The sequence below is a fragment of the Nyctibius grandis genome, chromosome 30 (genome assembly GCF_013368605.1).
Source record: "Nyctibius grandis isolate bNycGra1 chromosome 30, bNycGra1.pri, whole genome shotgun sequence".
Lineage (NCBI taxonomy): Eukaryota > Metazoa > Chordata > Aves > Nyctibiiformes > Nyctibiidae > Nyctibius > Nyctibius grandis.
In genome coordinates this window covers 2,701,242-2,722,792 of record NC_090687.1, presented here as the reverse complement: position 1 = coordinate 2,722,792, position 21,551 = coordinate 2,701,242, and the positions used below count along the sequence as shown (strand labels likewise).

The 21,551-nt window shown below is 40.8% G+C and overlaps 1 protein-coding gene across 5 annotated transcripts in view; it reads right to left on the bottom strand.

Annotated features, from left to right (window-relative positions):
- The window catches only part of CREBBP (CREB binding protein), an 89,432-nt gene that overhangs the window by 45,452 nt on the left and 22,429 nt on the right, over positions 1-21,551 (bottom strand). For all 5 annotated transcript variants that reach the window (XM_068420054.1, XM_068420058.1, XM_068420055.1 and 2 more), the window contains 3 exons: positions 9,003-9,179; positions 1,149-1,398; positions 503-616 (listed from right to left, as the gene is read on the bottom strand). In XM_068420054.1, the coding sequence (XP_068276155.1) occupies positions 503-616; positions 1,149-1,398; positions 9,003-9,179 (541 nt within the window). The remainder of the gene's footprint in view (positions 1-502; positions 617-1,148; positions 1,399-9,002; positions 9,180-21,551) is intronic.

The window sequence follows — 21,551 nt, the reverse complement described above, 5'->3', positions numbered from 1 at the left end:
AGTCTATACCAGCATCAAATACACTTTATGACACCCAAATGAGATCTTTTTGTGCACAAGAATTCCTTTTTTTAAACAAACATTTTTGATTATTCTTCATCACCAACATGTTGATTTAAGTTATTTCTAGCAGCAAGAAAAACAATGAAGTAGCTTATATCTTCCCCAAAACCCTACCTACACCCAAAACTGCATTATAACTGGAATCTATTGACATGCCTCACGATAAAACACCAGCTAGAAGCTGCCACACCCTTTAAAATGGGATGATTTTTGATCTTGATCTGAGACTTTTCCTTTTCAATTATTGTGTATGTAAGGAATAAATTGCATTCAACGTTCAGAAAGGAGAATTCACTAGTATATTCATCCTTCTACAAGATTATTAAACAGCTATTAAGTTTGTTGGGACACTGTCAAAGTTTATTCCTACACTGCACATTTGATCAGCTTTATTTTAACAGTATCAGTCCATTGTGACAACAGTAACACAACTACTTACGTTGTTGATTTCTTTTGTCACTGGCATTTTTCAAAGGAAGGCACACAGGACAGTCGTGCCGAGTACAATTCTTCCAGTGGGAAATGATTTGTCTCGAAGATGCACAATGAGCAACTGTAACAAGGAAAAGCAATAGCATTAAAGTCACTCCTTGGTTAACTGGTTTTGAATTAACTCACCTCATTTTTCAGAGCAACTCTATTCTTTCTCCTTTACAAGCAATACTGTACATATAACTAAACACAGCTAAACGCAACTAAAATTTTTTGGGACCCACCAATAATGCCATAACAAGTGAAGGAAACTCGTACTAAAATCTAAGATGAAGACATGGTGGATATTACACCCTCTTTATACAACTGAGGAGACGAAAGAGATGCTTGCAAGGCTACATTGGTACTATCCTACTTCTAAAGGGCAAATATTGCATTCTCTTTTCTAAACTGACAACTGCAAAGAGATCAGAAGTGGAAACCAGGCAAAGGTAATGAAAAAGGGAGCAGCTGTTTAATTAAAGAACCAGTTTTGGCACTCATTTGTGCCAGGCAGAGGGATCTCCTTGACAGCAAGAGAAACACTGCTGACAAATAGGCAAGAAACCTTACACAGCTCATTTGCAACAGTAGCTTCAGCAACACGCTCTCACCTTGACAGGCCTTCCCAGCTTGGCAGTGCGTCATGTGGTTGAGGACGTTCTTCATGGTTCGACAGTGTGGCAGAGCACAAGCCCGCACCTCTCCATTCGCTTGCTCACGCCTCTGACATTTGTGAGCGTGGAGCAGCAAAACCAGCTGCTGCTGGATCAGTTTGCGCTTCTCTGGATCTGCTGTTGGTCCAGTTGCCATCGCCTGCGTCGGTACGATCCCCACTTGTTGTACTTGGGTTTGCATCTGGGACTGAGAGAACAGATAGTTTAGCGCCGCGTTTGCAAGTCTCAATTCTGATCTTCATCTTGTATAATAATTTGAGTATTACAAGACTATTCACCATTCTGCTATGAGTGGCTACAAGGATTCTTACGCCAGTCTCTCTAGCATTCTCAAACATTTCTATTCTCACCTTGGAACAGCAAAAATATATCAAGAGGTTCCTCTGTTAAATTTATAAACAATAGTTTAAGGAACAAGCCATCCAAAATCTTCTGTTTATTAGACAGATCTCAATTCCAACAGGAATGTGCTCTTACCACACTTGGAGGTGGAATTCAAGTCTGTTTAGTATTATATTTTCATATTTTAGGTTTTATACAATTCAATCCTAATTTCTTGTCCCCAACAGAAAGAGGAGTCCAATGGGAGAAGACAGTCAAAATTATATAACTGCCTCTACATATTACAGTAAAAGGCAGAACTGATTTTCCAAGCCTAAATTAGCCTTTCTTCTCACGAGTGCTGATAGTCCTTTCATAGAGAAAACTTCCAAGGTAAGATGTATACGGTTTTCTCCCAGAAAGGGCCACCTAAATCTGGATTGCATTATGTCTACTGAAGTGAACTGGAGTTAACTACAAGGTGACGCTGGGCTTTATCAGCTTGTAAAACCCGCTATTTCCAGCATCCATTCTTCATGGACACACTTCTGTAGCGATGCCCAAGCCCTGCCTGACAGAGCCTGCACGCCCACAGAGATCTGCAGTCTAAGACATGGCTCTTAACAGTGCAGAAGAGAAATAGCTTCCTTAACACGGCATTTCTTCAGCACAGATTTAGAAGCTTTTCTACTATCTTCTCGGACCTTTGAAGGACAACAAACGTACAAACCTGATTTTCAAAATTAGATACATCTACAGCCTGCAACGACTCCACTAGCAGGAGCAGATATGGGCTGCAAAAGTGCTTAAATCCCTGTGATTCGCAGCCTGAATTAATCTCATGGACAAACATGAAACTGTCCCAAGAATTACTTTGATTATGCACTGTAAATACAGGTTACCGTAGAAGAGCTCACCAACTTCCAAGCTACATAAGGAAAATCAGCCATGAAAAACATTTAGAATATAGGAAGAACAGGATTATTCTACGGAGGTAGCAGAGGAAATACTGCGGTGCTGTCTATAGAGCTACTGACCAAAGCCTGCTTGCTACATTCAAGGAAAATCATCCTTAAGTGACAGAATACACCATTTGTAGCCCACGCTACTTTTGACCTTTGAGAAGGACTCCCCAGAAAATGCCACAGCCTACAAAACCGAGCACATAACAGCAACAAACTCATTTCCTTAGGTCAATGAAAAGGTTCCCTGGCACAAGTTCCCACAACTCCAGCAGCAAGCTTTGTCCTCAGCTTTGCCACCGGCACATCAGGTCTTAAAGAGCTGTTTTTTCTTCTGGGGAATGAAGCACACAAGATCAAGTAGAAAACATGATGTCTAGTATTTCATGGAGGAGGTGGGGACTCTGCCACTGATAATGATTATAGTAAGTCTTAAAGAGGAATTGCTGCATCTGTTTGTCTTGAGCTTGGAAGAAAAAGAGCAGTAAAAGAGGGTGAGGGAAACCCATCCACTGATGCTCCCAGTGCATGCAGCTGAAATTAAGCCTTCCATTTCTTCTGTGAACAAATCCACATGAGCAGACAGGTTTTGCTGAAACAATCCTTGGGTCACAAATAGGAAACAATTAGTTCAGCCAATCTGCAGAAAAACACAGAGACCATGCCAAAGAAAATCTTGTTGGAAGCAATGTTTTCATCCCAGTCAAAGAACTGTTTCCCAAGCCAAAGTTCTCCTTTTGTTACTACCCTACCAGTTAACAGATATGACTACAGCTGTATTAGCACAGACACACTGACCCAAAAGGACTTCTTGAAGATTGAGTAAAAAAAAAGCAGAATCCTGAAATATCAGTAGTTAGAAGAATGTTAGAAGTAGTTAGAAGTCTTGGTCCAGAAGAGAGTGTCTGCAGGTAGGCACAAAACAAGAACTGAGAATATTGCCTAAGCTCTAGAGAGTTACATTGGTCACTATTTCAACCTTGTAAAGTCCTAAATCTGGAACTATAATGGATGATCTTTCCACCATCTATCTGACTTTCAAGACTGTTGACTGTTTGAGGAAGTTGATCTCTTCCCTGTTAGTTTCTCTTTTAAGAACAGGACCCGTTCGAAAGCGGAGATATGCCAGTGCACTGCAGCCGTGCCAAAGGTGTGTAAATCCTCCGTCAGCTACAGAAATCACTCCACTCCAGAGTGAGCGGAGGCTTCACGTTGCTTCACCTGAATGACTAACAATTTTCTTGATGAAGCAGGAAATTCAGACACTTTGCTCCTACAATTAAAATAAATGCTTCAATGGTCAGATGCAGGAGGAAAAACAGATAGTTTTGCTTCTCCTGCTGCCTCATTGAGCTCCACCATAAACAGAACAAACAGATCAGGGGTTGAAAGTCTGCTACAACAGGTGGCTTCATTAACCAGTTTTCTAGAAACAGTAATACAACACTCCTACAATGTAAAGCAGCTATTAATACTGTTCAAAATTATGGAAACTATATATTCATACAGGAAGATAGTTCTGCCCTGTCCCTAGTCCGAAGAGCAAAAACTTCCTGTGCTTCTGGGCAGCACAGATGCACAAGTATCTCATCTTGACGGACACAAAATTCACTGGTGGTTTTACTCTACTGAGAAGACCAGGAAACCTCTATGGTTTGATGCGTTTATATGCAAAGGTGCCCAACAATGTCTGTCAAGATCAAACACCATCTACCTTTTCTTATAAAGCAGGCACTGATTTTAGTAGCACTGGGGATCTTTCATGAGGTAAACAACCTGATAGAGAACTCAGGGTCACCCTTGTAATAGTTGGTCCTAGAGAGTGCCCTCAATGCACTTGGCTTTTAGTTGTCAAGAGTTTTCTTCTAAAACCAGAAAATGCCTCAATATTATACAGCCGACTCTGCTGGGTATCAAGGCTGGATCAGCATCTTTCTTAAGGACACACTTTTGGAGTTTTATCTTCTTGTCTTTATAAGCTTTCTGATTTGAAGGACCAGCAAATGACATGAAGCACATAATGAAGAAGTGTTTCAAAGTAACAAAAAGGAACAAAGCTTGATACAGAAATCTGCAGTGTCCACCTCTCACATACAGGAAATTCAGTGAACAAAATTTTAAGAGAGCTTTACACAGAATTTACTGGGTGATAACACAGACTGAGGAATGATCAACATTTAAAATCCCAATCTGTGGATAAGAGACAAATGATCTATTGATAGAGATTTCTCATAAAGCCTTTTATTTCTAGTCTCTAGAATAAAATAAGAGTTGTCTAATTTTAAATAGCTACAGTTCTACTTGTTCTAATTAAACCTGGCCTCCTGGTTTAAAAGCTTTCTTCCACTCTCTAGGAGGTCCACAGCAAGATACACCTAAGACATCCTCATCCCCCAGTCTCTGTTTTCCTCTCTTCTGATCACAATCTGTTAATAAAGAAATTCAAAGGACATAAAAAGAGAGGAACAAGGAAGAACGCAACAGAAAACTTGAGGTGTAGTTTAATAAGAGATCGGGGGAAAAAAGCAAAAGAAGATGTGCCACTCCAATCAAGAGAACTGAGGAGAAACGATTTCCTTCGCTTCCAAAAAGTAATACTCTCTCAACTCCATCTGCTGGTCAGAAGGATAACTGTGAAACCGAAGCCAAGCTTCACACATCGTACTCCTAACCCATGTAGAAATACTAGATTTACTGGTACATCCACGAAGAAACCATCCACCACCACGCCTGGAACACGCAGCACTGCAGACACCGCAAAGCTTCAGCACGCTTGATGGAATAAGTCTAACAGGGTTCCCCTCGCTGACAGCATATCCCGGAGTCTGGGTACCCCGAAAACAAGAGGCTCCTGTACAGGCTGCACACCGCGCTGAGTGCCAAAGTGCAGAGCACGGCTCGCTTCCACAGCCCAGAGATTTTGCATGATCTCACCGCAGCGGAGCGTTGCCAATCCTGCATCGAACAACTTAAGTGACACTGAATCTCAACAGCGCATCACTAAAGCCTCCAACAACCTCGGAAGGAACATCTTTCTTTTGGGAACAAGTCATGCACTCAAGGTTTCAAGCTGCCTGTTCTGTAAGGAAAACTGGTTGTATTCTATAACAGTCACACAAAGCAATAGCTAATATGCTGTTCAGATCCATAGTTAAGAAAACAAACAAAAAAAATCAATCCATCTGGCTGGCACTGAAAATTAATACCTTAATGCTGACCTTTTAATCATTTTAATACCGTAAGGTTCGTTACTTCTTTCCTAATTAAAGAGATTAAACCAAATGTGCTTCTTGGGGTCTAGTGTGAGGTCATGCTTGGAACAAGGGCTGGAGGATGCACTGACCTAACGCTTCTGAGAACCACTTCATTTGGGAGGCGGGGGGGAAGAGAGAGAGAGTTGTTCTTAGGAGAGCAGTAGCCTGAATTTGGATTAAAAAAAATTCACTGCTGCAGCAGAGGATTATCCTGGCTGCCAGTGTGAGGGTTATGCCTGGCAGTGGGAAAACTCCTGGTTAGTGTTTGGGACTGGGGTGCCACATATAATGATGCTTGGAATAATGGGGGTTAAAGAACATACTCATCTTTTGGTTTACTTTTGCAGCATACATATGAGTTTACAGAGAAAGGCAAAAGATCGAAAAGAGTATTCAAGAAATGTCCTGCTTTTCAGGACCCAGGGGTCTTAAGACAATGGCAGCACCTTTCCACGTCCTCTTCTCTTATTTAGATATTCTTAGTGGCAACCAAGGTGTTTAATGTCATGCTGGAACCTGGTTTCCTGCCTCAGACATGCCACATATAACCAATGTTTTCAGTCACATGGGTTTGTCTCTCACATGGAATAGTACTTTCAGGGCCCCTTAAGATAAGGATAGTATAGAGGGCTGGATTAGCAAGATACGTGGTTCCAGTCATCTCACAGAAAAACCCTGGAGGTCCTTTTAAAAAGATGTAGTTGGTCTTTCATTTGCTGTAGTAGATGGAGTCTGAACTGATCCTCCACAGGTTCATCTTTGATAGATGGTAACATAACGCTATGCCCTGTTCCACTTCAGTCCTGCCTCCTCCAAGAAACAGGACAGACCGTGTCTCCAGCAGACCACGCACACGGCCAAATGCACCAAATCAAATCGCCATCTCTAGGGTCCTGAAGCATCATGGGCCACAGCGAATGGCCACGGGATTGCAGCAAGGAAGCATGGCGTAACAGCTCAAACACTGCAGCTCTGCTCTGGGGACCTGCCTCTGTCACAAGCAACACTTCACAGGTGCCATTTGGGTCATATTTTAGTTGCCCAATGTGAGACAGAGAGATCACTTCCAGGAGTTATGGGAGCACACATCTAACCAAATGGCACTTTACCCTTAGATAAGGTCTTAACATATGACATGAGGAAGGCTTTAGCAAGCCAGAGCCTACAAACCTCAAGTTTAGAGTCAGCAGATTCTTCCAGTCTTACTCTCTTCATGCTTTCTGCCTCATGTTTAAAACGGGGACAAGACATCTTTATCTCAGAGAGGCACTGTGAAAATTAACTAATCCAAAGCGTAAGCCTGCTCCAGTGATGAGTGCCACAGAAAAGATCATTTGGAAAAGACTGGCTGAGTGAAATATATTACTACATACAGTCAACACGGCTCACGGCTACACACTGAGCAGCAAAAATAGAACAAAATGTTGAATATATGCTCTTTCAGAGGGCACCCTTCATACTGTACACTGAATAAAGCAAGGATCCTGTGGAAGGAATAAGCATATGGCCGTGTATGTACTATTACCAAACAATTACACTGCCCTACCTACTGCTGCCAAGTAAAGGTTAAAATTTAACAAGTCTGACATTTCCTTTTAATTTCTTGGTTTTGCAATAAAAACGTTTAGATGGAAACTTCAGCTTTTAAAGATGAAAGTTCCACCCCCATCAGGACCGCAATCAAACTCTAACCACTACGTGGTCCACAAGCAGGGTTGAGACCTTTTGGCTGAGTACAGATGTCTGTCGGCTGAAACGGCTAGTACTGTCCGTATTGGCTTGAGGGAGAAAAAGATACATTGGACATATGAAGCTTTTGACACCTGAGAAACGAAGAAAGATGGGTTTGGTTGTCCCCTCAGAAGACAACTCATATTTTTGGCGTTTTACAGAAACTGCAATTGACAGTACTGGGAAAGTAAGGTCCCCCTACTTTCCTCCGTCTCTTATCTAAGATAGGAGAAAGGAAACAAAGTTGTTGTTTTTTTTTACTTCCTCCCCCACCACTAGACAAGCCTTCATGGCAAACAAAGGCATTACATCCTATACTAGTGAGTACATTAAGATTTAGGCTTCCCAAAACCTGAGATTTAAATGAGCACAAAATCAGGCTTCAGAATCAGCCAGTCCCTGAGATGAATACCCCACTTTGGGCAGATGTGCAGCTTCTCTGCAGAATCAGGGCAATAATTCATTTGCTTTACACCCGGTCCAAACTGAAAGTATTTTAAAAACAAAATTAGAATAGTCATGCAGAAAATAGTCTCACAAATATTCTGCACGAGTGCAAGTGGTATTCTGAACGTGGTCTTAAACCCAGTCACCAGCTCCTTTCCATAATCATAAGCAGTAAATGACAGATGATATTAAACAAAGATTTCACAGTGTAACTAAAGGAAAATTACAAACTGGTCCTCTAAAATCAGGAGACAAGAGGAAGTTTATCACATCCTGTTCCTTCTCATATATAGCCTTATTAGTGATAGGCAGGTAGCAAACTCACTGATGGAAGGACAAGCATTGCTTGTGCCAAAAAATAGCTCGTTTTCTAGTTAAATTAAAAAATAAGCAATTTGCATCTTATGGAAGGCTTTACAAGTTTCTATAGTAACTGCTATCATGTATAATATAAAATGCAACAAGCTGGAGTTTCCATAGAAACGACACAAGCAGTTTGATTAATACGCAGACATACTGAGACAAATGGGAATATTTCATTTCACTTTATAAAGAAAACTCTAGTAAACAGAATACTACGAACTTGGGCAAGGTATCCTAATAAGAACTATTCTCATAAGCTTGTGAGCTGCGAGTTATGCATGATATAAACTGAGAAGCACATGGTGTGTTTACCGTATTAGATTCAAAGGATATGAAAGGTACTATTTAGTTTCAGGGAAGCTGATGATGTATCCAACATGTTCTAATTGATTTAAGAATTTAAACCTACAAACAGCACGTACAGAGAAGATATTTTCATCTGGTTTGGAACTAAATGTACCAGACAAAATGAAAAGATGTAATGCAATACTTAAAACACTGTGATTGTTTAGAAAGTGAAATTGCTGCATAAAAACGTACACAAACTTTCTACACACACTGCAGAATGGTAGTGAGGAACCACAGGGCTACTCTGATGTTTAAATGACCACAGAGAAGTAGTCCAGTAATGTTGCAGAAGCTGTTATCACCCAAGAATTTAGAATGCACTATCAAGTCATAACAGATAAGGCAAACAGGCAGGTACAACTCACCATATTTGGCACACTGGTGACGGGAGTACTCTTGATGTCGGCAGGAAAGGCAGACAAACTGTTCGCCATGCCTGGCTTGTTTGGTAACTGAGGATTCACTCCTGTAGCTCCCATCTGCTGCCCTCCAGTTTGACTGAAAGGCTGCCCAAAGGGAGTAGTGTTACTGGTCATTCCCATCTGGAAAAGAATGAATGAAATTATTACAATTTCCTTGATTCCAAAGGGATATTAAAAAAAAGAAAGCATATGTCAAATATCCATCTTTGCACTCACAGAGACCAAATTCCATTTTAAGTTGCTTAATATTAAATTCTCAATTTCACAACTTTAATCAAATTTAAATTAAATTTTCAAAGCATATTTTACAAATTTACACAGCTGTGTGTGGCTGAAGTCTGGCAACTCAACTTACAAAATCATTGTGCAAATGCAAAGGAGAAAACAAGATTATCCTTCCCAGTCTGCACTGACAGAAATTACTTTTTCCAACAGTGCAAAAACTTTTGAAAACCAAACCAACCTCAAATCCTGTAACGCTCTGTGCATTCTGTGCACAAGGGGTGGCTTTGTACATAGACAAGAGGGGAAGGGCGGGGAATATATAGAGGCATCTAGTAAATGCTTATCTGCTTATGTTTTGGTGCTTGAGGAAAAGTGCCTGAACAAAAGGGCATCTATCCAAGGCTGACATCCCTGATAAATTACACCCCCAAAACTCCTTAGGAATAGCAAAAGCAGAAATACGCCTTCCCCTGAACGAGTAAAGAGAACACTGTCCACCCAAAGAACAGTCTCCCAAGTGAAGTGGTGAAAGCTCTAGTACTGGAGCCAGTTAATGTGACACTGGACAAAAGGTCCCAAAAAGACATTTTAGCAGGAATCCACTTCTTTCAAAGAGGATGACTAAGACTAGGACCCTCCTTCCTCTCTCTAAATAAGGAGGAAATAAAAGTTGACAGATCACGCTTGTGCTCCCCCCTGCCCCGTACTGGGAGGATTTCTAGATGACTTTATCACCTGTCAGAATGTCTTAAATATAAATCCAACCACTGAGCGAGTCTTTATTTGAAATATTAAATCCTCTTTTCCCCTTCCTTTGACCTCTGCAGCCCTTCCTTACACGACACACTGGTTTTCCATTGTCCTGGTCTTTTTACCAGCAGGGATTCAGGAGGGCTATTCCCGTGGCTGGAAGAGGGACCGCGCACATCAGCTTATCAGTGTAACAGCCTTGTAATAAGGAATCGCTCAGTGGTTGCTTTTCCATGCTTACGGAATCGGATTGAAAGACCAGTTTATGAAGCACTGGTTAAGAGCAGTAAATTATACTGGGGCAGAGTCCAATAAACACAGTTTGACTGTGCCTTGTCCTCTTTGTCAGTGTACTTTGTACACCTGGGTTTCAGAGAGCTGGCCCAGCCGCACTCGAAGTAGCTTTACGTTAGGAAATGTTTCCTTAACCCGCATCCTGGGGGGGGCCAGTTGCCAGATTCAGGCCTTTCTCCACTGTTCAAAATGTTGTATCTTTCCAGAAGAATCTGACCCACTACATACATACATAAAAAAACAAAAAACAAACAAACAAAGAAAAACACAACACAACACAACTGTTACTTGGCAGTGTAAGAGGTTATCGTGTATGTGCTGTGTTCCAGACTAAAGCTGAGTAACTGAAATAGCATAAGATCAAAAAACCCCTATTGCTTAAAAGCTTGGTAATAAAGACTGCTTTTAAAGTCTTTTAAAGTAGTATTCGCTACTATCACATTGCACAAATATCAAGAATTTTATCTTCTGCATTTCTGTGTTTGTTTCGTGGGACTGTATGTTCAAAGAAATTAGGTTTTTTAATTATTATCTATTACAACATGGATTTTGGCAGCTTTTCTCTAAAGAATTAATAGCGAAGTATTTAATAAACTTACCCACCCATCTTAACCCCCTATTTCAGACAAGGCACGAGAAAGGATTATCTGATATCTACAGCTATTCATTAATACCACGATGGTCTATCAGATGAACAGTGAAAAAAATTTCTGAAACTAAAAGTGAGATTCTGAGAAAGCAGCTTATGACCGACTATTTAAACCTTTCAGAGGCCAGAAATAGGAACATCAGCTGTTTGGCTGTTGTTTCCCCTTGGGTTTAAATCCCAAACTACAAATTTCATTTGTCTGCAGAAGGACTTGGCCCTTCTAGCCCTCTTTGAACTTGCTCACAGGTTAGTTGGAGTCTTTTAAAAATTGAATAATATATTGCCTATTTTAGCAACCACTGCGATGCTACAGCTTCCCACGAGTCCCTACAGCCACCACTACCACTGTGAAAGCACAGTGATGAGCCCAAACTGGGACAGAGAAATGCTACATACACAAGAACTTATTTCTACTATTTCCATGGCCCCACTCAGGGCACACCACCCTGCAGGAGACAGCGCGAGCAAAGTCCTTCTCAGACCTTGCAGCTTAAGGCTGGAGCACATTCAGCCACCGGTGAGGAGATAGAAAAGACTCAGTGCAGACAACGAAGCTGCCCAACGTGGCTGTGCTGAGCTTGCGCGACATGTTATAAACCTCTGGTAGAATCCTAAACACAGCTGAATTTTCAAAAAGCAGAAGAGAGATTTTCTTGAGGCAGTGAGAATGCTAAGCAAGTTTTACAACAAATTTAAGTTCTTGATCCAAAAGAAACAGAGAGGTGTTCTTCGTCTCATTATCAGGAAAGATTAACTTTTTTTTATTAAAGGAAAAATGTTTAAAAATAGATGTTTAGGAAAAATATTACAAAATATTGCGGTCTCAAAAAATAAAGAACAGACAATTTCATTTTAAGTTTGTTAAAACTCTACACTACTAGAACATCCCAAAAGCACCAAGGAACTGCAATCCTAACAGGTACCACACGGGTGGTTTATCAAATTTGAAGAGTTCCTTTTCAGGAACTTCAGATCTTATTACTAAATGTATCACAACTCGGTACAACAGCAAAGCAACCTTTCAAGTCTTCCTAACTGAGTGCTTATTACGATGAGGATAATTTTCCCTTTTCTAGGTGGTCGCTAAGTAATAGATACTTAACTGAAATTTTAAGAAGTGCCTTGCTGTTCTTCGAAATCAAGCTGGAGGCAGAGGCACTTCCCTTCGAAACCCTGTATTATTTTAAACTTGCCCTCTGCCACATGGTATTTCAACGTCTAAAGCTGTGCTTCAATAAGTGAAAGGAACCTAAGGCTAAAGAGTTACACCAGTCTACAGCTTAAAAAAAAATATAGCAATAGCTTGATAACATTGTAAAACATTAGACATGCCCTTTAACCTACACTTCATTTTTGCAAATTACTGCCACTGAAACAAACTGCCAAAGACTTTTTTAGTTTGAAGTCCATCTTTACAAAAAAAAAAAAATTAAGATCTGAAAAAGTGGAAAGACCTATCTTTCTTATGTGGCAATCCCTGAAGTAAATGTGGAGACAAAAATCGGAGGGATCATACATAAGATGAGTTTATTAAAGCTCACAGATATTTGTAGTTTCAGGTTTTTTTTTTAAGCTGAGTTTTGCCTCCAAGGAGCTAAGCTTATTGACAGGACTGTGATTTCCAGAGGCTCGGAGACGTGCACAACACAATGCAAGAACTGCTCTAATGAACTCATCTATTTATAACAGTTTTCCACCCAGGCTAGGATCGACAAGGAGGTTTAGTGGCAGAACAACCTGCTGCCAAACTGCATTAAGACCAGCAGCGTTTCAGAGCTGTTACTGGTAACCCAAGGCGAAGCTCAGCATTTATTCCAGCAGCAACCACCTCCAGCAAACGCAGCCAGGCAGCAACTCCAGCAAAGCAAACTGCTGTCAGCTCCTCGCTGTCGGGAGGGCAACAAATACACGGGGGAAGAAAAGGACGAATCGGGCAGATCCCCTGTATATCAAACACTGAAAAGCCATCCGAGTGCACAAGGCATTAACTGGCATTTCCCAGTTAATTATCTGAACGCTGAGATCAGGTGACCTTCCATAAAACTTTTATCTAAACCACTGCTAATTGAAATCTCGAAAAAACAACGGGCAAATGTAATCAGATGATTGAGCCTATACGTAGTAAAGATTTTACGCTGCTTATTCATTCTGCAAACTGAAACCAGCAGCTCCAAAGTAAATGGAGTCAGAAAGCTCGAATACTGCGGCTCCTGCCTCTGCCCCCAGGTTTCTTCCTATGTGAAATGAGGGGGCAGGTGGGGGAAGGCAGATACTCAGAAGATCTTTGTTTTTATATTTCTGAAACAGAACTCTGATCCTGAATTAGCTAGTGCAGGGGAAGATTACGAGGTAATTACAAATCATCAAAAAAGATAAACCAGCAAGAACATGGGAGTTAGCAGCCTGGTAAGAACAGTCATTTTGACGTGGGACTCAGTGGGGCATCACAAATACCTGTATTTTGCTTAAAGTTTGTTAAACTAACTTTCCCGAAAGCAACGAAAGCAAAAAGCAATCCAGTGCGAGTTGTTCTTCTTCCACCTGCACTGAATGGGCACGGATGGGTATCACAGGGCTACCCAAGCTCCAACAGATCAGCGTGGTAGCCGGTGCATTTCCACTACAACAAAAGCATAAAGCTTCTCTCTGAAAACCTGGGTTATGCTGCAGTTCACTCTCACTTTGTTCTAAGCTTAAGGATGTTCCCTGCCCCGTTGCCTTCTCTATCAGTTCATCCAACTGTCAGTTCATCTCCTTTCTTCTCCATCTGATGCAACCACCATTTTCTGCAGGCCACGTTCTCTGCACTCCTCCGTCCTGGTGTGGCTCCTTTCATCCCACCTCATCCTCTGCCAACTCATGTTTTATACTCGTGTTTCTGTGTTACAATTTTGCGTAACTCTTGCTTCTTGCCCGGTTCTTTGTGGTCACAACTGCAATGGCTGCTGATGGAGTAAAGCACTTTCACAAGCGAGGTGTCTCCCACACAGCGGCTCCATCAACTGCAATGGGGGAGATGCGGGAGTGCTATAAACCACCCCAGCACAGAACCGCAAGTCCAGGCTAGACGTGCCTGAAGATGTGACATGATTAATGCAGGACACCAGCTTAAACACATTATTTCTACTCTAAAACAGTTCTTCTCAGAAATATGATAATGCTAACTCTCCTTTAATGGAAAAGATGCATTTAATGTAATAATTCTGCTATCGCAGAAAGACAAGCAGATTCTGTTCCCTTTTTTATCACTATGGCAACTCTCTAAGATACTTGAATCTTACTGAGTGTGGATAGGGTATAAGGGCATTGCACTCTACTCTCACAAGCCAAGGAAGGTACAAACTTCCAAGCTGAAAAAGGAAAAACTTAAAACCTTTGTTTAGCTGACTTGACTACACAAGACACCTCGCACTGCCGTGTTTTGAGCAGCAGGTGTGGGAGGTTACTTCCCTTTGTTTTGCCTTTTAGTTATTTTCAGAGCAGAACAGCAATTCAATTTCCTCCAGCTCCTGGAGTCTCATAGAGACCATAGATCAAGTCTGGGACCAAGTCCATATACCTCATCTGTTGGTGCAACTCAGAGTTGATATGACAGAAATGAGAAGTTCACAAATCTAATTTAAAAGACACCTCAGGACCAGAGCAGATCTTCATCCTATGCCATTTCTTCTATTTTTAAAGCTCTTTTCCTCCCTTCTTTATCACTGTTGATATACCACAGTACTTCTCCCTCTAGTCCAGCATCAAGGAGCAACTCCCTCTTTGTACACCAAGCGTCTTGGCCATAAATAAATCCCGTCCTTTCCTCCGACTCTAAGTTTTTATTAAGTGTCCCTTCACCTCTGCCACTACAGCGAATTCTCATTCAAGTAGTCAGAGTTACTTCACTACTGCATATTCCTCTGAGCCTCCCAACCAACCCTGCTCTCCTCTGTTGCCCTCACCCACCTTTCACACCAGGGCTTCCAAACTTATTAGAAGGTCTGGCAGGACAGACCGAGTTCACTATCAGTTTTCCTACAAGAGAGAAAGATGTCCTCATTTGCAGGCACATGCCAAGGAGCAGCACCTACCTCTGACAACACTCCTGTTTTATATCTTGCACCACCACTGCCTACATAAAGTTAATGCCATAATTTTTTTAAAAAATTAGTTAGTCCAGACAGATTAGTCCAGAAAAAGAACTTATCTCTAAGTTAAAAGCTGATTTTCATTAAGTTTTGAAGCACTGACTCTTCTGTACAAAAATGGAAGAAGGTTATTCTGGCCAAGTATTTAAAAACAAAACAATATCACCAGATGTGGACTAGGCTGACAGCAGAAAAAATACTGCAAGGTTGATACAAGAATCAAAGCACCCAAAGCAGCACGGGTTCAGTGGAAAATAAGCCTGGCTGAAGTAATCTGATTATGATCCAATCCTGTAAACTAAAAATAGTTATCGTTAATATTCAATTCGCTACCTATTAGATTTTTAACTAGAAAACAGTCCTTCAAAAAGCTGTGTCGAAGTCAGGACTTCGAAAGCTGTGAATCTGCAAAGTGCTTGAACAACACATCTGAGCTCTCACTGTGACACCAGGAGGTACAAGATGACGACTGGGTAAGTGTAAATCAACATCTTTATGCGTTTGGCTTGATGTGACTGCTATTGTAACGATGACGATCATGCTGCATTAGTTCTTCATGAACGATACGTAAAAATGACAGGATTCAGAGACCTCAAGAACTATTCAAAGCACTAAAAGGCACGGCTACAACAGACAGTCTAATTGCAATCTAATAGCCTAATTTATTTAGCTTACTATTTAAGCTTATTAATTTGCTTATCTTATTAAGGCAAGGACTGGAGTGATCCTAAAGTACTGATTTTGGGAATATAAAGGTGATAATACAAATATTTTCTATTTAGCAAAGACACATCAACAGGTAAGAGCTGAAGATGAATTGCTTCAAGCCAAAAATTAGGAAAAAATGTAAGTGACCAAATACCACTAAAATTCTTAAGATTATATTAATCTTTTATCTAAATAGTGTGTGCTTGTACTCATCAACAGGAATTTATTCACAAAAGCCATAAGGCCTATAATCAGAGGTATTCTGTCTGACTTTACATCACTGTCATTTTTATGTGCTTATTTCTTTATAAAATAGAACTTAATAATAGAAAGGGAACTAGAAGTTCCCTTCTGCTCGTCTACAGAAAACACAAAGATGAGAAGAAAAAGTTATCCCAAGAAGCAAAAATTATCCAAGACCTTGACCAATCTGCCAAGTCCATTAACCAAACCCAGAGACAAGTATCAAAGTCCAGGAAAGCAGAGGTGCAGAACAGAACCAAAAACTGCATCAGACTATGGTATCCTCCTCTGTACTGCAGAACTCTATCTGACTGAGCATGGCTAAGTGCAACTTCAGGTGATTGCTCTTCTAACAGCATGAGATCAGAGACGGAATGGACTGCGAGACAGAATTTCATTCATTCACTCAATCCAGCAGCAATTAAGTTGTCTCTTCAGACTGACATTGATTGCAGGATCACAAAACCAGCTATGTTGTTAGCGAGGTATCCTAAGGAAACTGGGCTTAAGCAACAGTGCTGTGACAATCAGTGTCCCACCTCTCCCGCTTCCTCAAATCAATTTTTCTCTAATCACTGGAAATCACTGGTCAATTTGACCCATTTGTTAAAGGTCTCACATATAATTAAGTTCCTAAGATTGCTGAGTAGAGAGATGGACAGATAGATTATGACACTCAGATTAACATCTTCACAATGAAAAGGCACAAAGACCTTTGCCATTCCCCGCTGTGTTCAGCAGCGGACAGTGTACCCGGGGCTCTCGGTGAGCCACTATTATTGCCAGTTTTGTCCTGTCAGCACCTCAGAAAGATTATCTGAGGGCATGGGAGGGAGTTGAAAGCACAATAGGAAAGGGTTTACCAGACCCTTGGGGAGGGGTGCCGTGAAGAACTACAGCCTCCACATCGGCAGTGTGAGGATACACAGCCAATCTGCTGGTTAGGCTACTCCCAGCCCTGTTTTGGCAACAGGAAAAATAGGAAGGTCAGAGCTGTTTTTCCCACCAAACTGCTCCCATACCTCTGTATCTGACAAAACAGTTATACGAGGAAGACACAAAGACAGCCTTTTAGTGAGCCGCCACTATCCTTATATTATTCTGGACTTAGTCTATGGTATAAGACCTAAAATCAATTTAACTGTCAGCCTCAGATTAATAATTCAAATTATTTCAGAGAACAGAACATGCACGTCATAATTAAGGAAAGAGAGAGCAAGTAGAGGCATTCTAGATATGATCTGTTTTATACAAACGGCCAGATCTTCACAAACTAACGGTGTTGAAGAGACGTATGCCCGAGAGCTTGCTGTTCAACAGGATAAATTGCTCTAGTAAGACACCTCTGTCACTCACTACTGCCTTCATCTAAATCCCTTGTATTTGCAAGGACGTTCCCCCTACTTCTTCCTGTTGTATCACCAACGACCCAGGGTGAAATAACATGCTAAATGCTGAGGAGACAATAACTAGTTCTACCTTTCAAAACCCACCTATAAAGTATGATTCAGTTTTCCGAATGCCTGAGCTGTAACTTTAGGGTTATAAACAATAGCCTTAGGTTGACAGAGCAACCGTGCATAAATAATCCAACCCTTCTACAGCCATCGCTACTCATCATCTCACATGGTTCATCCAAAATCCCCTATTACATCACTGATATGTTAGGGACACTTTTCTTCTCTTTCCTTTTTTTTTTTGAAAGCACAAGCTGGCACAAAATGGAAATTCTGCAGTTCCCCCTATGACCCACAGATCCAAGAAGTGTCCTTTGGGTTTGGCATGAACAGAATGACTGGGTATACCCAGTGGTACACTGCTCCTGCCTCCAAGCTATCGCTGTCATAAGTCACTACGGGACAGGGATGATTCAGAACTACTTCTGTACTTGCTGCCACCAAGCCATGCAGTCCCACGCACCCTTTACTTTTCTCTTTTACGGGCCTCACCAAAACCAGCCACTTAATACTCCATTATTGGACTAAGCCTTCAAATCTCTTGTCATCAGATTACTACATCTACTTCAAATCTGGGCTTTCAACACACAACTTGGTTAAACAAGCTCTGCATTTTGCCCCCTTCTCCCTTCCCATTCATTGAAATGTTTTTGCTACCAGAAAGTGTGTCACCTTGCTTGGCTTCAATAATTTTTACTTTCTTCCTTCTGACCTTTCTTACCTTTCTCTCAAGACAAGGAAATCGAGCATTCAGGTGTCTCAGACGTTCAGAAGTTATCAATTAAAGTATACGAAGTACTATGAGTGCAAGAGTAGATCTGCTCTAAGTAACAGAGGAGTATCAGAAATTCAGACTATTTGACAATTCAGCTGCTTTTAATACAGTTAGAAAGCAACAGTGAAAGAGGACTGAACTGCCCTCAAAAGGCTTATTTCTGCCTTACAGAGTGGTAACCCAATGATGGACAGAGACCTATGCTTTGCCATCTGCACCGCTTCACCACCGCTTCCCAGATGAGTTTCACACACACAAGTTCCAGAGCTACTATGATCTGGCATCAACCACCTGGAGTCAATCCCTCCTCCGTCCCCGTGTGCTGCTGCCGTGACTCTGCTCGGCTGCCTTGCTTGCACTCCCAGTACAAAAGAGCAGCCTTCCAGTCAGGCACACGCCGAGGACTTCGCACTTTGGACTCTTATCTCCCTCTGGTATGAAACACAAATCTCTAACACGAAGCAAGGTCCACCTAAGCGATTAAGGCTCTCAGAGAAGGGTAAAAGACAGGTCCATTGGGAACTATGTTCATTTGTGAAGTGGGAAAGACAGGCTCTCTTTACTATGTTGGCATCATCTTGTGTCTGTTTACTGAAAAAAAGTCAGTCCTACTAATTACCATTTCATCCTATAGTAAACGTGTTCCAGAAGAAAGTCGTCACGGTCCTTGGAATGGATATGCCAGAGGGACAGATGGAGAAGCAAGGAAAAGATTAATCATTTCAGGGCAGAAAGCCAGTGGCGTTACCAAAAAAAAAAAGTGAATTCAGTTTCAGTGCAAGAATGTTGGTGATCCTATTACCTCAGCTGAGGTGAGAGCTCCTCACCTAAACCAATCTGCAGGTTGGGCAGTTTGACAAAAATACTAATTTAAAAATACTCACTTTTAAAGCCAGTGACAAGAATGGCTTAAAAAAAGGTAATATTTCAAGAATCAGTTTTGAGAATTAAATCACAATCTGGCTAGCAGCATTCAGAGGAAGCCTATCTTGGGCTGAAAGTCTCCACTCTCCAACCTCTTTAAGCTAATTGCTATCACAAAAGCCTACCGCAACAGATCCATGAAGCATTTAGAGTGTCTTGCTCTTCAGCAGTAAACTAACACAAAGAAAAATACTCAAATCCCCAGGATTAATTATAATTTACTTCATCCTTTATTTCAGGATGAAAGATTCGGTAAAGCTCGAAATAAAATTTAAAAAATCCCATTAAGAGGAAGCCAGGTGTTTTATTACAACTTGTAATAAGATTTGAAATTCCCTTCCAAGCGTTTCACGGAGGTCAAAGACAAATTTAAGTATTCCAAGGCAACAAGACTACTTAAAAAAAATGTACAAACGTTTTTGCACAATCACTAAAATACAAAAGACAGAATTTTGTGGGAAAACGCTCTTTACAAATGACTGGTTATATAGAGAACAAAATCTTTTAATATATTTAACTAGAAATTAACCTTTTTCCAGGGGAACAAAAAAAGAAAATAACCATATGCTTGCACTATATATATATCTAAAGAAAGAAAATGTCTCCAAAATTCCGCACAAGCCCGAGTGCTGAGACAACGGAATATACTATAGGAAGAATCAAAGTAATTTCTGCACTGAGCATCATTGTTGAACTTACGAATCCAGAATAAAGCTCAGAAGGCTTCCTTTGTGATGAGTGTAACCTCTGCAAATAAAAACCTCAAAGCTCTAATAGGTAATTAGCCACAATTGATCAATGTATTCTAATTGCTTCGAGAGCTTCTATGAGTGCCAAGCAGAAAAAGTGGCTTTCTTCAGATAAACAAGAACTATTCATACTGTGTAAGAGAAGAGAGTTAACCAGAACTGCCAAACAAACTAAAGGTGTTTCAAAGGTTTGTTTCACCAAGAAAATCTAGTTTTGACACAAACAGTAATTCAACACTTACAAAGAGGATTCTGAAAGACTGAAATTCAGTTAAGATACATCTCTACAGATACTTGATTGTGTATTCACAGGCCAAAATCTTTATGAGTTACTTCCAGAAGAAATATCAGCAGGTACTAAAACACATTTATAGTCACATCAAAACAGACTTTTATAACACAGGAGTCTCAACTCAGATGTCCCTGTCCTCCTTCAATTCCTGTATTTCATCATCATTAGGCTAAATGCAGGTTTCTAAGCCAAGAGCAAATCTCAACACAACATCCGTGCTTCCTCCTTTATTTTCTGTATCGTAGATCTTAGCCTCTTGAAATGTACCCAATGGGCCACACAAGAATTGACAGAGGTGTCTGCTGGTACCTCAGCAGCTCTGGAGTTCCTATAGTTGGCCGGAGACAGCCGAGTAAGAGGAGAGAACATCATGCTTCAAAAATTTGGTATTTTAAGGAATAAACTGTTTTGGTAAGAAAACCAGTAGCACTGTTTAAGGGAGATTCTTTTCCATTTATCTCCCAGAAGCTGGCCAAAGATACATTATCAGGCAGTCTGTGTGATATGATACTCTACAGAGGTGGGGAAAAGGCAATAGTAGCTCCACAGAGTAACAGCAATAGGAAAGGTATCTCAAATACCTCAAAAAGAGGGATTCTGTTTCCTTTCTTTACATATTTACTCTCCCTGACAGACATGAATCCTAAAGGAAAAGTAGACACACTGCAGGGAGAGACTGTGCTTCTAAAAGAAGTAATTATTCTATTTTAATCCAGAACCAGTGGAGGGAAATCATATAGACAAGAAACAAATTTACACTACAGGTTACGTTAAATAAATTAAAAGAAAAAATCAATATAGCTTACTCAAAACAACCACTTAGCACAAATAGCATAGCCTGGCATTAATGGTAACTAAGGAGAAACAGAACTATAAATAATTCACACTGTTGTAATAATTTTTAAATAACTTTAAGAGCCAAATATGTTTATTTTGAAACAGCACACTGACTTCAACAGCTACCTTGAAATCTCCAGCCTTTCTGTAGACACATGCTCTCCTCAAAGATTTAACAACACACGTGAAGCTATCCAGAGACTTCTCAATAGTTTTTACACAAGGTAAGATCTGATCTGTGTGTCTCTAAACACATCCTTAAAATTGAAGTGTGAACAAACTCGGGCTGTACACACACGCTTCTCCCTGAAGGCAGCCTGCACACAGCACTACCCAGAAAGACATTTTACCCCAAGATGCCCAATATCAGACTAAGGAAGCAAACACTGCTCGTTCCAGGAGTGAAATCCCATCTTCGACTCCTGGTATTCCCACACTTTTCCATTTCCAGGGTACAAA